The sequence below is a fragment of the Phalangium opilio genome, unplaced genomic scaffold, assembly GCF_054372755.1.
Source record: "Phalangium opilio isolate 3A_F unplaced genomic scaffold, DU_Popi_V2 ptg000026l_1, whole genome shotgun sequence".
Taxonomy (NCBI): domain Eukaryota; kingdom Metazoa; phylum Arthropoda; class Arachnida; order Opiliones; family Phalangiidae; genus Phalangium; species Phalangium opilio.
Window position 1 is genome coordinate 3789969 of NW_028324157.1, and position 12786 is coordinate 3802754.

At 38.7% G+C, this 12786-nt stretch overlaps 2 protein-coding genes across 2 annotated transcripts; one reads left to right on the forward strand and one right to left on the reverse strand.

The window, feature by feature from the left end:
* The first annotated feature begins 663 nt into the window (after nucleotides 1-663).
* On the forward strand, nucleotides 664-3729 carry LOC149691226 (uncharacterized). The gene is made up of 7 exons (XM_089869507.1): nucleotides 664-1713; nucleotides 1885-1986; nucleotides 2049-2415; nucleotides 2481-2645; nucleotides 2708-2894; nucleotides 2956-3531; nucleotides 3593-3729. The coding sequence occupies exons 2-7, from the start codon at nucleotides 1910-1912 to the stop codon at nucleotides 3727-3729; spliced, it is 1509 nt and encodes a 502-aa protein (XP_089725633.1). The 5' UTR covers nucleotides 664-1713; nucleotides 1885-1909.
* A 90-nt stretch (nucleotides 3730-3819) lies between these two features.
* Nucleotides 3820-5062, reverse strand: LOC149691227 (uncharacterized). The gene is made up of 4 exons (XM_089869508.1): nucleotides 5041-5062; nucleotides 4719-4974; nucleotides 4419-4646; nucleotides 3820-4036 (listed from the first exon to the last, which is right to left on the reverse strand). Exons 1-4 carry the CDS (start codon nucleotides 5060-5062, stop codon nucleotides 3859-3861), a joined length of 684 nt encoding a protein of 227 aa, XP_089725634.1. The 3' UTR covers nucleotides 3820-3858.
* Between the last annotated feature and the right edge of the window lie 7724 nt (nucleotides 5063-12786).

The following is a 12786-nucleotide window of genomic DNA, read 5'->3' on the forward strand; positions in this document are numbered from 1 at the left end:
CCCGCCCTATTTATCCAAATGACCTGAAATTTTAATGAGACTTATGTTTCGACGTGTTTTACAATTATACTAAAAAGAATTCAAAATTCTATAGTGAATATTTTTTTGTTTTAAAATTATTTTCAAAATCAAAATGATGGGGACTGAATATATCTTCGGATCTATTGGTCCATGTGTCCTGAAATTTTAATGAGAGGCTTGATACAATCTAGTATAAAACGTTCTTTATGAATTTTAATGATCATGGTAACGTGGTATATAATACTAATTTTTTTAAATTCTTTCTTTTACAAAAATATACTCTTAATATTATTTATTAATATTTAAACGAAACGAAAGAAACTACACTTTTTTGTGTCATTTAGAATAAACTTTTCACAACCACGATTTTAATCGCGTAATATATAAAAAGTTTTATTATTTAATTTTCCCCGGGTGATTCTCGGAAAATATTTTTTGTAGGCACTTGTAATGGTTTACTTTTTTCTAACATTCAAAAATAATAAAAAGACACCCATTTGATAATATTATTTCTTTTCCAAAAATATGCCGTATTATTGAACGAAAATTGACTTATTTTAAGATTTTTTCTTTTTTCTTTGGCATTTATAATAAACTTATCACAATCGCGGAATACTTTAAAGTTTTATTTGTTATTTAAAGGGTTACTCTCATTACAAATTACAAGCCTTATTTTCCGTTTCAAAGTGGTTTATTTTATGTATTAAGGCACGTAGAGTTCGAATATGCACTTTATTTTACATAAAAAGATGTATTAACCCTAAAATAATTGTTTAAAAACTACGATTAACTCGCTTTTGGCTCCACCCCTTTTCGAATTTCCCTCTATAAAAATATTCGGCATACCCTGAGTACGTCATCAAAACCAGCGCACTAGCAGGCGCCATCTACAATTCCGAAAATTCATTTGACTAGTCACAGACGTAAAAGCCTAGGCTAAGGGTTCGGTAATCACTAATCGGTAGCGTTCCATGAGCTTCTTTTGAATTATTTAATTCAATTAATTTCAACTAAGCTAAGTTTGAAAACAACATGACTAAAGTATATAAGTGTGTTGTTCCTAATTGTGGAAACAATTATAAGTCAAAGTATCCCGGATTACTGTTCCATAATTTTCCAAATAATAAAGAACGCCGTAGACTTTGGTTTAAAAGCATTGGAATCAGTGAAAGTACTATTAAGACGAATGGTCGAGTATGTTCAGAACATTTTACCAGTGATTCTTACGAACATAAACCTGGAATCCTGGTTGACCCTAGTCTTCAATATGGTTCAAAACGTTTAACTCAAAATGCGATCCCTACGCTTAAATTAGTAGAAGCGGGTACTAGTTCGCTTGACTTAGATATTTTTCCATCAATGGAGGCTTGTACGTCGGCTTCATTAAGTTCATTAGACACTACAGTTACAACTAAAGATGTTCTTGAACATGATAATATTAAGTCTAATATGGAAACTGATAACTTGGAGGCTGAATTACCACCAAGAAAAAAGGCTAGATCCTTGGTGAGAAATATACAGGACAATTGATCTCAAGAATAAATAAGTAAAACATAAAATTTTAGGATTCCTCATCAGCTGGACCCCAGTCTGTTACTTTTACAAAATCAAAAAGTAAAGGGACTCAGTTAACAGTTTCCCCTTTTGCAAAAACCTTCGGAACACAAACTGTAAAATCTCAAAGTGACAAAAGTAGGTTTTTAAGTAAAATTTAAAATAAATGAATAAACTTAAATGTTTCCTGTTCATAGGATGTCAGGTATATTTGAGACCCGCAAATAAGACTGACAAATCTACGCAGACTAACGTTTTCAATGATGATGTATTAAAGCAATTTGTTGAAACACATCATTCTCACGATAGTTACGATTTTGAAGAAGAGGAGGAAATGGATGCGGGAGCGAATTTGGATCCTTTAGATTCTAGTTTCCAGCCCTCATCCATAGCAGAAGAAGATGTGGAAGAGTAATTTTAATAAGTTAGAAGGATCTTTGAACTAACCAGCTAAATATTTTTTTCCCTGCTAGGGCTAGGGTTTTAGGTGGAATAGACCCAGCTCCAGAGCGAAAGTTTATTGTCTTTGAAACGGCTCTTCTTCAGTTGTTTTTAGTGTGCTGCCAGTGTTTATCAAAATGTACTGCGAAGTCAATAATCAGAGGATCTATGATCACTATTGAGACTCATTGCGAAAGAAATCACCGACACTCGTGGCATAGCCAGCCCCTAATAGGGCGGTTGCCAGCTGGCAATGTCATAACAGCAGCTGCAATATTATTTTCCGGCCACAATCCAGCAAAAGCACTTAGAATGTTTGAATTTGCTGGTATCACCATGTTTAATTTGAAAACATTCTACAGATTACAAAAAGCGTATCTCTTTCACGCAATTAAGAGTGTAGGTTAAGAATTGGTCCGCTCAAAGTATATCCACTTTGCGATTACTAATGCATATATTCACAGGTGTGGTTGAATGAACAAAAAACTCTGTTAGACTCTCTGCGTGGAAGAAACCTAGAATTAGGAGGTGATGGAAGGTGCGACAGTCCTGGTTACTGCGCAAAATATGGGAGCTACTGCTTTTTGGAAACCCAAATTAAAAAAGTCATTCATCTTGTACTACTTCAAGTAACGTTCTTCTTCCTTTGTATTAGATAGTATCTTGTATGAGCTAGTATTTCATTTTTTAGAGCAATCAAGTAAAGAATAGTGTCGCGATGGAGCTGGAAGGCTGCAAAAAAGGGCTTCAGTTTCTCTGCGATCAAGGATTGAAAATTGGTTACTTAGTAACAGACAGGCACAAGCAAATCCGATGTTTCCTAAGGAAAAACTACCCAAAAATTATCCATCTTTTTGATGTCTGGCATCTGGTAAAATGTAAGTTTTTTTGGTTGATCAATAATATATGGTGTATATGTAAATAAAAAAAGTATTTCAGCTGTGAAGTCAAAAATTTCTAAAGCCTGTGGAAAGAAAAAGAGCATGGAGCTCCTCCTGAAATGGAGTAAAAGCATACAAAACCACTTGTACTGGATCGCTAGTTCTAGTGATGGTGACGGGAAGGTAATGCAGGCTAAATGGATGTCCATATTACGGCACACAACAAACAAACACTCGGGTCATGGAGAGCCATTTCCAAAATGCGCCCATGGTCCCCTTGGAAAGGCCAAAGATAGACCAAGAAAATGGTTGAAAATTAGCGACATTGCCTACGCCACCCTAAAGCAAATTGTTGACAGTTTCGTCAAAGACATTGGACAGCTAGCTTGGGTGTGCCAGACTTCTTCTGTTGAAGCTTTTCACGCGGTTATTGTGCAGTTTGCTCCAAAGCATACTCACTACTCTTTTCACGGAATGGAAGCTCGCCTATATTTGGCAGCTCTTCACTATAACGAAAATTCGCAAAAACTACAAGCCATCACAAAAAATGGGCAACGGAGGTGGAACATTTTCTTCCCTAAGTATAAAGCTGGTGAATATTCTGTGAGACCAATAATGGCAGCGTCAACTTATGGTAAATACGATCTAAATTGATTGAATCTACATAACTACAAGGTTATTCTTTGCTAACCTAGAATATGTGGAAGATCTTATGGAAATGACATGCATTTTGGTATCAACTGAAACTTATAAGAAAGGAAATGAATCATCTTTAATTGCATTAGGGGAAGCGCCTCAGTCTTTGGTTTCAGAGTACGCGCATCCTTTATAAGCTGATGCTGTATCCTCTTACGAGAAAACAAAACGATTTTAAAAAAAATGATCTTATTAAAAAAAAAATATATTTTAAACATGTCACACATTTTGAATTTTAATCTCACACACTTTAATATATTTTAATTTAATAACGTCTTCCTCTCCTATTTCTTACACTGATGTGCTTAAAACCACAATACTCATCTGACGGGTAAGCTTCTCGAATTTTGCTAATAACACAACTTGGTATAGGAAGGCGAGTATTGGGCAAAAACCAGTAAATCCATCGCATAAACCTCCGATAAGCAACATATCTATAAGTCCTATTAATAAGTAAAATTAATACTCAGTGCTCTTCTGTTTACCTAGATCGGAATTTTTCGGTAACTGCAGGGCTGCCACGGGTACTCAGGGAAAACCAGTGAAAGTCAAAGAATTTCAAAATGGATCGAAAAGGTCAGGGAAAAGTCAAGGAAATTTAAGAATTTTAACGAAGTCAGGGAATTTGATTCATCTATACTGCTGGGTGTGCGTTTTAGCGAGGTTATGTTTGAAGAAACCCCAAAATCACGGAGTCAGGGAATTTGAGTCTGAAAATTTCATGGCAACCCTGAACTGGGATCAAACCATTAACACACACACAAAAAAATCCTAAACATTGTAAGAAACATTTTGATAGAAAAGACAACTTCGTCTTAATCGTACTTGTGTATGAAGCCTTCGGGAGGCTCTAAATATCTATTACCGCCGTTAGGGTTAACAAACTCAAGATACGCTAATCTGAGTTGGTTACGCCTTATACAAGTTTCATCAAACTCCTCATGCTGGGTTACACATGCTCCATTAATTAAAAAATCCTTTAACGCTTCTTGCTCTTGGCAACAAACGCTTTCTTCAGCGGTGCCCATTACAGTGCAAAATCCACAGGTACACCTTTATATGCATGAAGGTTTAACTAATTCAGTAGTAATTAAAAACGACTAAATCAGAGGAAATAAAGGCTACCAATCAGTGTTCCCTAATCTTGGATTTTGGATGGGGGGTTCTCCTGAGTCGCCACTGACATCTTCATCCGAGGATGATGCCAATGGTTCAACTTGATAGGGTAATACCCCATCAACCACACTTTCTGACGCGCCAAGGCTTACATTATTACCGTCGCTATCTCCCGAGTTTTCAGACTCATAAAAGCTAGACTCGCGAGACGCTTCGCGATGACTATCGCTAGATAAATCCGAATAAAAAATATCCTCCGAGGAGTCTGAGGTTTCCATAATAATTTAATATTTTCATAAAAAGATAGAACGGATAGAAACTTGTAACCTACTAGTTTGCGTTTCGTCCAACATAACATATACCACGTGATGAAAAACAGCCAATAAGTAAACGCCAGAGTAAGGGCCAATAATAATAAGCTGTATTGCTATGTCTGACTACGTCACGTTTAAATCACGCCTTCCCACAAAATTCAAAATCCGCAGCCGTTGAATGTTCAGTTTTAACTTCAGAATTTGCTTAATTATCGGATCAGTTTATTAAAAAATACTATTGTATCGATTTTATAGGTCCCCAAGGCATTTCTTTATAAAGATAAAACCACCTTCGAATTTTTTGTGTCTGTAATCCTTTAATCGAGGATTTACCAGAGCTACTCCCGAATGACTGTGTTGAAAAAATTCTCCCTCTTCGGGAATGTTAAATTACTGAGCCATTGGTCCAGCTACCGACACGCGAACACCTGGCTCTATTTCGAGACGAACATAAAATCTATCTTCCAGCGCCGTTTTGAGAATGTACATTTTAAAATACCGGCGGGGCATATATTCTTGAACCCCCAATAACTGGTTTATAATTTTTAAATGTAAAGAGAAGGGAATTACGGCCCCGCTTGCCGTAAAATCGCAGGTATAATCGCCCGCGGGTATTTTGATTTTTGTGAAACTAGTCTTAGTAAATAGATACATAAGTGAGTCATGAACGCGATAATTGACAAATGTGTCATCAGTTGTTTTGAAATGCGTAAAATTACGCTCTAAAGGTTCAGTGGATAGAAACGTCCCACCAACGTATTCAGCTTCTAAATTTAATATATCACGCAATTCCTTTGGGAAGAGCATTTCAATTTTTGCCGGACAATAGACTCTAAAATAACGTTCCGCTCCTTGTTTAATAACGCTAAATTCGGCCTATTGCAATCTTAAAGGGTCAAAATTGCGCGCAGTTATTTGAAGGTTTTCAGCAATTTCTTCATAAATCTTATAAATATCTGTCGATCTAAACTCGCCTGACATTTTAAAAAAGAAATAAAGCCAGGGTTCTTCCCAGGGGGTATAGCGCTTTATGGTTCTATTGACTCGATATTCTATGTATGCATTGTCTTTGTCTATGGTATATTTTTCTAACGTCATGCTCAAGGGACCAAGCTGGTGTCTTCCGGAATAATATCTATCGGGGTCAGCGTTAAGCAATTTAGCTACTTAGGGAGAAAATTTAATTTCCACCCATTCCGGTGTTTTGAAATTATACACGATAGCATACCCCCAATTATCTACTGTGTGGTATGTTACTTGAATTTTTTTAAATACTAATTTTTCTAAAGTGTTGGCTACGGCTCGATAAAGCCCTTCGGCGTTTTTCTCTGGCGTTTTTCTGGCTTTAAAAGTTTGAGGTAAGAACAATACTGTGTAATTGTCATAATCTTCAGGGTTAATAGGCTTAGGCTCTTCGGGAATAATTGGTTCAGGCTTTTTTTCGACGGATCAACCGGCTGCGGAAACAAGGGTTTTTCATCAACCGGTGGTGGGGAGGGGGTCGGTAATATGGGTAGCTCAAAAGTAGAGGATGTTGTAGAGTCTGGAGATTTTGAGAGGTCAGGCTTGGATGGGTCGGGTTTCAATAGGTCGGGTTTCGGTAAGTCGGGTTTCGGTAAGTCAGTTTTAGATGGGTCTGTAAATATATATATTTCCTCAACCTCCGTTGGCGAGGGGGTCGGCGTCAGTGGTTCAGAAATAGCGGGTTTTGATAGATCGAGTTTCGGTAAGTCAGGCTTTAATGGGTCTGGTGTTGGAGTTTTCGGGTCATCTGGAAGTTTCAGGGGATCTGACTCCGGCTTTGGCTTTGGTTGTTCAACTTTTGGTACTTCGGACTTTGTTGTCTCCGGCTTTGGCTTTGGTTGTTCAACTTTTGGTGGCTCTGTAGTCAAAATCTTTGAAGGATCTAAGTAGACGGGGTTGGCCTAGTTGTTGTTGTTGTTGTAGTAGTAGATGTTGGGCTAGTTGTTGTGGCAGATGTTAGGCTAGTTGTTATGGTAGATGTTGGCTTAGCCGTTGTGGTAGGGGCTGAATTAGTCGAGCTTGGAGGTGTTAGTTTATCCGTACTTGGAGGTATTGGTTTATTTGAACTTGGAGTTATCGGTTTAGTCGAAGTTTTAGGTAACTGTTAATTTGAACTTTGAGGTATTGGTTTAGTCGAACTTGGAGGTAACGGTTTACCTGAAGCTGGAGGTAACGTTTTAGATGGGTCAGGCCCTAAATATGTTGGATAATAAGGCTTTGGAGAGGTTTGTTTTGGAATAGTTATTTTGGGTGGTGGTGGTGAGGGAGGGGTTATTTTGGATGGCTGTGGTTGTACAAATACTACGGGTTCAGTCGTAGCAATAGGTATTGGAAGAAAAGGCGTAGTTCGTGGTAAAATAGGTATAGATGGCGGTACAGGCCTATATTCCGGCTGGGGCTTTTTTCTTATTGGCGGAACTTCATAGTTTGTTTTACGTTTAATGGCTGCCTTAGGAATGTACTTGTAATCAAATTTTTTTTTAAAACTATTTCCAACATTATCAATTTCGATTTCCACATAATTGTTAGTGTAATTTAAACTTATATTTTTAGCATGCTTTGATACAGGATATTTGGATATATAGGGAACATCTTCGTAATTATTCTCCTTAAATTCAAAAAGCGTGGCCAAGGGGGAATCAGCTGGTATTTTGAACCGTATGTTTTCCTCTCCTAAAACTTGCAGGTAAACGGGAAAGTTTGTATCTAACTGTTTTCCTAGGGCCCCGTCTTTATATTTATTCACTAATTTAAAAGATAATTTGCCTTTTAAATACGGATGACTGTTTACATCATCATTTAACAGCTCGACAAAATTTTGGGGCAGTTCGTACTCTTTGGTCTTGGTATAACGATTGACAGGTATCTCTATTTTTTGATATTCAACAGGCTCTCTAACAGCTGCATAGTTGTCACGGTTGGGGTCACTTACGACCTGAATTTCAAACTTGTTAAACTCTTCGCTTATATTCACCCAATGATTTGGAAATATGATTTCCGCCAACCCAACTTCATAATCACTAGTCAAGTTAAGGGGCTGATGCAAATAATTTTTGAAACTTGACTGGGTATTGTTTGGATATATATCGAGACACGTATTAGACGCTAGAGTTAAAAAGAAGTCGTCATTCATGACTAACGCCTGTTTGTCAACTAGCCCCAATTACTTAGACTAACGTTATTTTATACATAAAAAAGATTGCCAATGGTTCGGTGGACTGGCCGGGATTTGAACTCGCCACCTTTTTGGGTATCACATTAGTAAACCCTGCCTTAACCCATTGAGCCATTGGCAATCTTGAAAAACACGCCGTTTATTTTTTATCAAAAACTTTAAAATTCTTAAACTTTTAAAGTCGCTATCCTTGAAACATCTACGTGAATAGTTAATTAAACCCTACCGCTTCCAATAAAATATTTTCCTCAAAACAAGGAAAGTTTTAAGTCGTCATCCTTGAAACATCTACATGCATAGTTAATTAAACCCGACCCGCTTCCAATAAAATATTTTCCTCAAAACAAGGAAAGTTTTAAGTCGTTATCCTTGAAACATCTACGTGCATAGTTAATTAAACCCTACCCGCTTCCAATAAAATATTTTCCTCAAAACAAGGAAAGTTTTAAGTCGTCATCCTTGAAACATCTACGTGATATTCTAGTATATAAGAGTCGTGTTTTAAAGAGAGAGTTACCAGTTACCTGGCTACGCTCTCCTGTTTAACCGTGTTCAGTACCATCTCTACTAAGATGACTTTACCCGCCGATCGTGGACTCACACAGTTTTTGCTCTGTGAAAAGAGACCAAATTCGATTTTTCCCTCCGTCTCTTTTCAGGAATAGCCTGAAAAGAGACCAAATTCGATTCATGAGCTGGATTTGGGCAACTTTTTTTTGTAATCTTTACTGGTTACATTTGACTCCGCAAAAGTTGTCTAAATTTGTGTGGAGTCGAGGCGTCCCACAACGCAACATCGACCATGGTTCGAGACCAAATGCAGGATATTTATGTCCGAAATCCGGAAAATTTGGTCCCGGACCTTCCATTAAACCAGGTCAGATGATGATGTGGAGCTTTATGAATCGTTGTCGAGAGGGATCAACTTTAACTTCATTGCATTGTTATATGTGTCCACACAACTGACTATTGCAATGAAGGAGAAGTTCTGGCGCCAACAACCAGACCTGGACGAGAAGACCAAGTCCCATAGCGGCTCGAATGTAACTTCCTTTGGGAGGTAAAGGGTCAACGAGGAATTTTACGAGACATGGCCCGTAAAAGCTGAAAAGTCCAGCCCCACCGCATAAGGTTCTACGTACCCTGCACCAGTTAGAACACGTTCTCTTCAGTGGGGCTCTAATTGCAATCTTGACTTCGATGTCCTTCTTAAACTTAACAATTTCACGACATCAGCGTGGTCCTCCTCAGCGCTGGATACATTTTGGACACAAGAAGCGTCGAAAACAACCCAACCTTGTCGAGATGCCGAAGATCTTCGAGAACCGATGGAGAGTTTCACCTAAAAGGCCGTTTTCTAACAATCATCAACCACCCGGCCTGTCTTTCATCAAAATTCATCCGGCATTGCGGCGTGAAAAGAGACCAAATTCGATTGTTCTGACCACACAGCGTGTAAAGCCTACATTTTGAGATCAAGAAGTGCCAAAAACAACCTGTTTTGGATCTAGAAACCTTGTTGTTGTCCGGTAGAAGCGGCGGTAAATAACCTTTGTTTTAATTTAGGATTCAGCGTGTAACGCGTTTTTTTTATGGAGATGCCGAACAAAGCATTCCCAACTCAAAGAAAAGAAGTATTGACCTTCTTGATGACAAACAATGGCAATATCTTTGTTTATATTTATATTCTTGTTATTCTCTATTTTATTGTATATATTATTTGGTATTTGTTATTAAAAAATCTTTATTTGTATATTTGTCTTTGTTTCTCAGACATGGGCTTATGGCGGGAAATTCAAACAGGGATCTGGCAAAATAACACAAGTCTGGGTTGATCCATTAAAAGGATCATAAAGGAGGCAAAGCATGCTGGAAGGCAGGGTATGTCAGGTAAGATAAAATAGGCTAATCTTGGTTTGGTTTGAGTTTGAGGTTGTCTGGATGGGGAGAGGGCGGCCATCTTGGGGTGGCGGCCATCTTGGATCCATGTCTATCTGGGTAGCTATCACTACTGCCATTTTGCTGGTTGATAATCAAATACTGGCCTTTCCTTCCGACGTCTTTGACCAACTTAAAAAATTGCTAAAGGTGAACATGGATCATAACAGAATCGCCGCCATATCTTCGACAATTTTGGAAAGCATTCAACAAGTGGAAGAGCTATCCCTCTCCTTTAACTTCATTCGGGACATTCCCAAAGGCTGCTTCCAAAATTTTAAAAAGTTGGCCCTTTTGAACTTTTACGGAAACAAAATTAAGGAGATTTCCGTCTCGAAACTGTCCGGAATCGAGGGATCGATTTTGGTCCTCGATTTTGGAAATAACAATCTCAATGAAATGCCGCGCTTGTCTTTCCCTCAGTTACAAATCGCCAGTTTCGCCGCCAACGAGATTCCCGATCTGACGGGCTACGTTTTTGAACTAATGCCTGAACTGAGATACTTGAACTTAAGTCACAATCAAATTGCTCAAATAGAAGCGGGGACCTTCGATTCCCTTCAGCGATTAAAAGTACTGGATTTATCCGGAAACAAGATCGAAGCCATTCGAGCCAATACCTTCTCCAATTTTTCGTTGGACACGATTTATTTAAAAAACAACTTGCTGAACGAACTCGGGGCAAGAAGTTTATTTAAAATGGCTTCGCTGGAAAAACTGGATCTGAGGGGAAACAAGTTAACGACAATCAAAACACCGCCTTCGATCAACTACCGAATTTGAAGAGTCTCTGGTTGAGAAACAACATGTTGTCTTCCATCAAGGGGGATATGTTCAGCGGGAAAAACAGATTGGAATCCTTGGACTTGAGCAACAACCATATCACGTACTTGTACCCCAATTTCTTCACGGTCCACCCGTCCCTGAGCAAGATCAGCTTGGCTTCCAACAAGCTGGCGTATTTTCCGAGTGAAATAATCCGCGGAGTGTCTTGCCTGCAAACGATCGACTTGCGAAATAATCGTCTGCAGTCGCTGGAAAACGCCGATTTCGCAAATATGCCAGCTCTGAGGCAGTTGTACCTACAGGATAATATGATTGGCAAGATCGGAGATAGTACCTTTCAGAATTCCACTCAATTACACTACGTAGATTTGAGCAACAACAACGTCTCGGCCTTACAAGCAATGATGCTCCACGGCGTCAGTAAACTCACTTTGGACCTGAGTCGAAACAATTTTTCTAGCCTGCCGGGGGATATCTTTAGCTGGATTAACGTCTTTAAACTCGAGAGAATTAACATGGCCGTCAACGAATTTCGCGAGTTCCCAACGGCGGCTTTGAAAAAGCAATTTTCCTTCCTGGAACGCGTTGATTTGCCCAACAACAAGATATTTGATCTCCCTTCAAACGCCGACACCTTAAGGCTCATTTTCATAAAAGCTAGAAAATTCGAAAACGCTCACGCTTTGCGAGTTTGAATACGCGCGGTAACGTAAATTTTTCGAACGTTTCCGCTTTCGCTCGAAATTTTCACACAACTCGCGCCTATGAAAGCGAGCCCTTATTTAACGTCAAACAACTAGATCTATCCAATAACCCATTGTCGTACGAGGCCCACTTAGTCCTACTGTCGGAACTTCTTCCAAAATGGTCCCATCTTTTCCCGGTTTAACATCGTCGTAGGAAGTGGCGTTGTACTTGGTCACTTTCAGGTCACAATGTTCGCAGGCGGATAAACACGCAGGGCCAAAAGTAAATTTTGGTTCACCAACTAAAATTAACTAACAGCGAAATTAGAATTGAATTTAATTCAATCAAATTAAAATCACGCGTACCTTAAAGGCGTTAGTTTCTTGTCCAGAAACGCAAGACAAGAGATCGCAAATGACGAGAGTTCTCCCTGCAATTGGATCCAAATTGTGTTGCACCGAGATTTGCATGGCTTTTTCTAGCGATTTTTTGTACAGAGGAATTTTCTCAGCGTCAAAATTATCACACCTAAAACGAGTACAAGAAGAATATTATAGAATTAAGTTAGGCTTAGCAAAGAAGTGAAGTGGGCGGGAAAAGATTAAGTTAGGCTTAGCAAAGAGGTGAAGTGGGCGGGAAAAGATGAAGTTAGGCTTAGCAAAGAAGTGAAGTGGGCAGGAAAATATTAAGTTAGGCTGAGCAAAGAAGTAAAGTGGGCGGGTAAAGATTAAGTAAGGCTTAGCAAAGAAGTGAAGTGGGCGGGTAAAGATTAAATTAGGCTTAGCAAAGAAATAAAGTGGACGTGTAAAGATTAAGTTAGGCTTAGCAAAGAAGTGAAGTCAAGTGGGCGGGAAAATATTAAGTTAGGCTGAGCAAAGAAGTGAAGTGGGCGTGTAAAGATTAAGTTAGGCTGAGCAAAGAAGTGAAGTGGGCGTGAAAATATTAAGTTAGGCTTAGCAAAGAAGTGAAGTGAGCCGAAAAGATTAAGTTAGGCTTAGCAAAGAAGTGAAGTGGGCAGGAAAAGATGCGTGGGCCGTTGGTCTAAAGGGTATGATACTCGCTTTGGGTGCTAATGGTCTCTGGTTCGAATACCGGACGGACCCAAGTTTTTGCAGAAGTAATTTAGTGACTATTTAATGCAACTAATTACAAG

Coding starts and splice junctions, on each gene's coding strand:
- LOC149691227 (XM_089869508.1), bottom strand. CDS start 5,062: ATGTTGGACGAAACGCAAACTA. Junction 4,975..5,040: donor GTTGGACGAAACGCAAACTA/GTAGGTTACAAG, acceptor TGGAAACCTCAG/ACTCCTCGGAGGATATTTTT. Junction 4,647..4,718: donor AGATTAGGGAACACTGATTG/GTAGCCTTTATT, acceptor ATGCATATAAAG/GTGTACCTGTGGATTTTGCA.
- LOC149691226 (XM_089869507.1), top strand. CDS start 1,910: ATGGATGCGGGAGCGAATTTGGATCCTTTAGATTCTAGTTTCCAGCCC. Junction 1,987..2,048: donor GCAGAAGAAGATGTGGAAGA/GTAATTTTAATA, acceptor TTTCCCTGCTAG/GGCTAGGGTTTTAGGTGGAA. Junction 2,646..2,707: donor TTCATCTTGTACTACTTCAA/GTAACGTTCTTC, acceptor TTCATTTTTTAG/AGCAATCAAGTAAAGAATAG.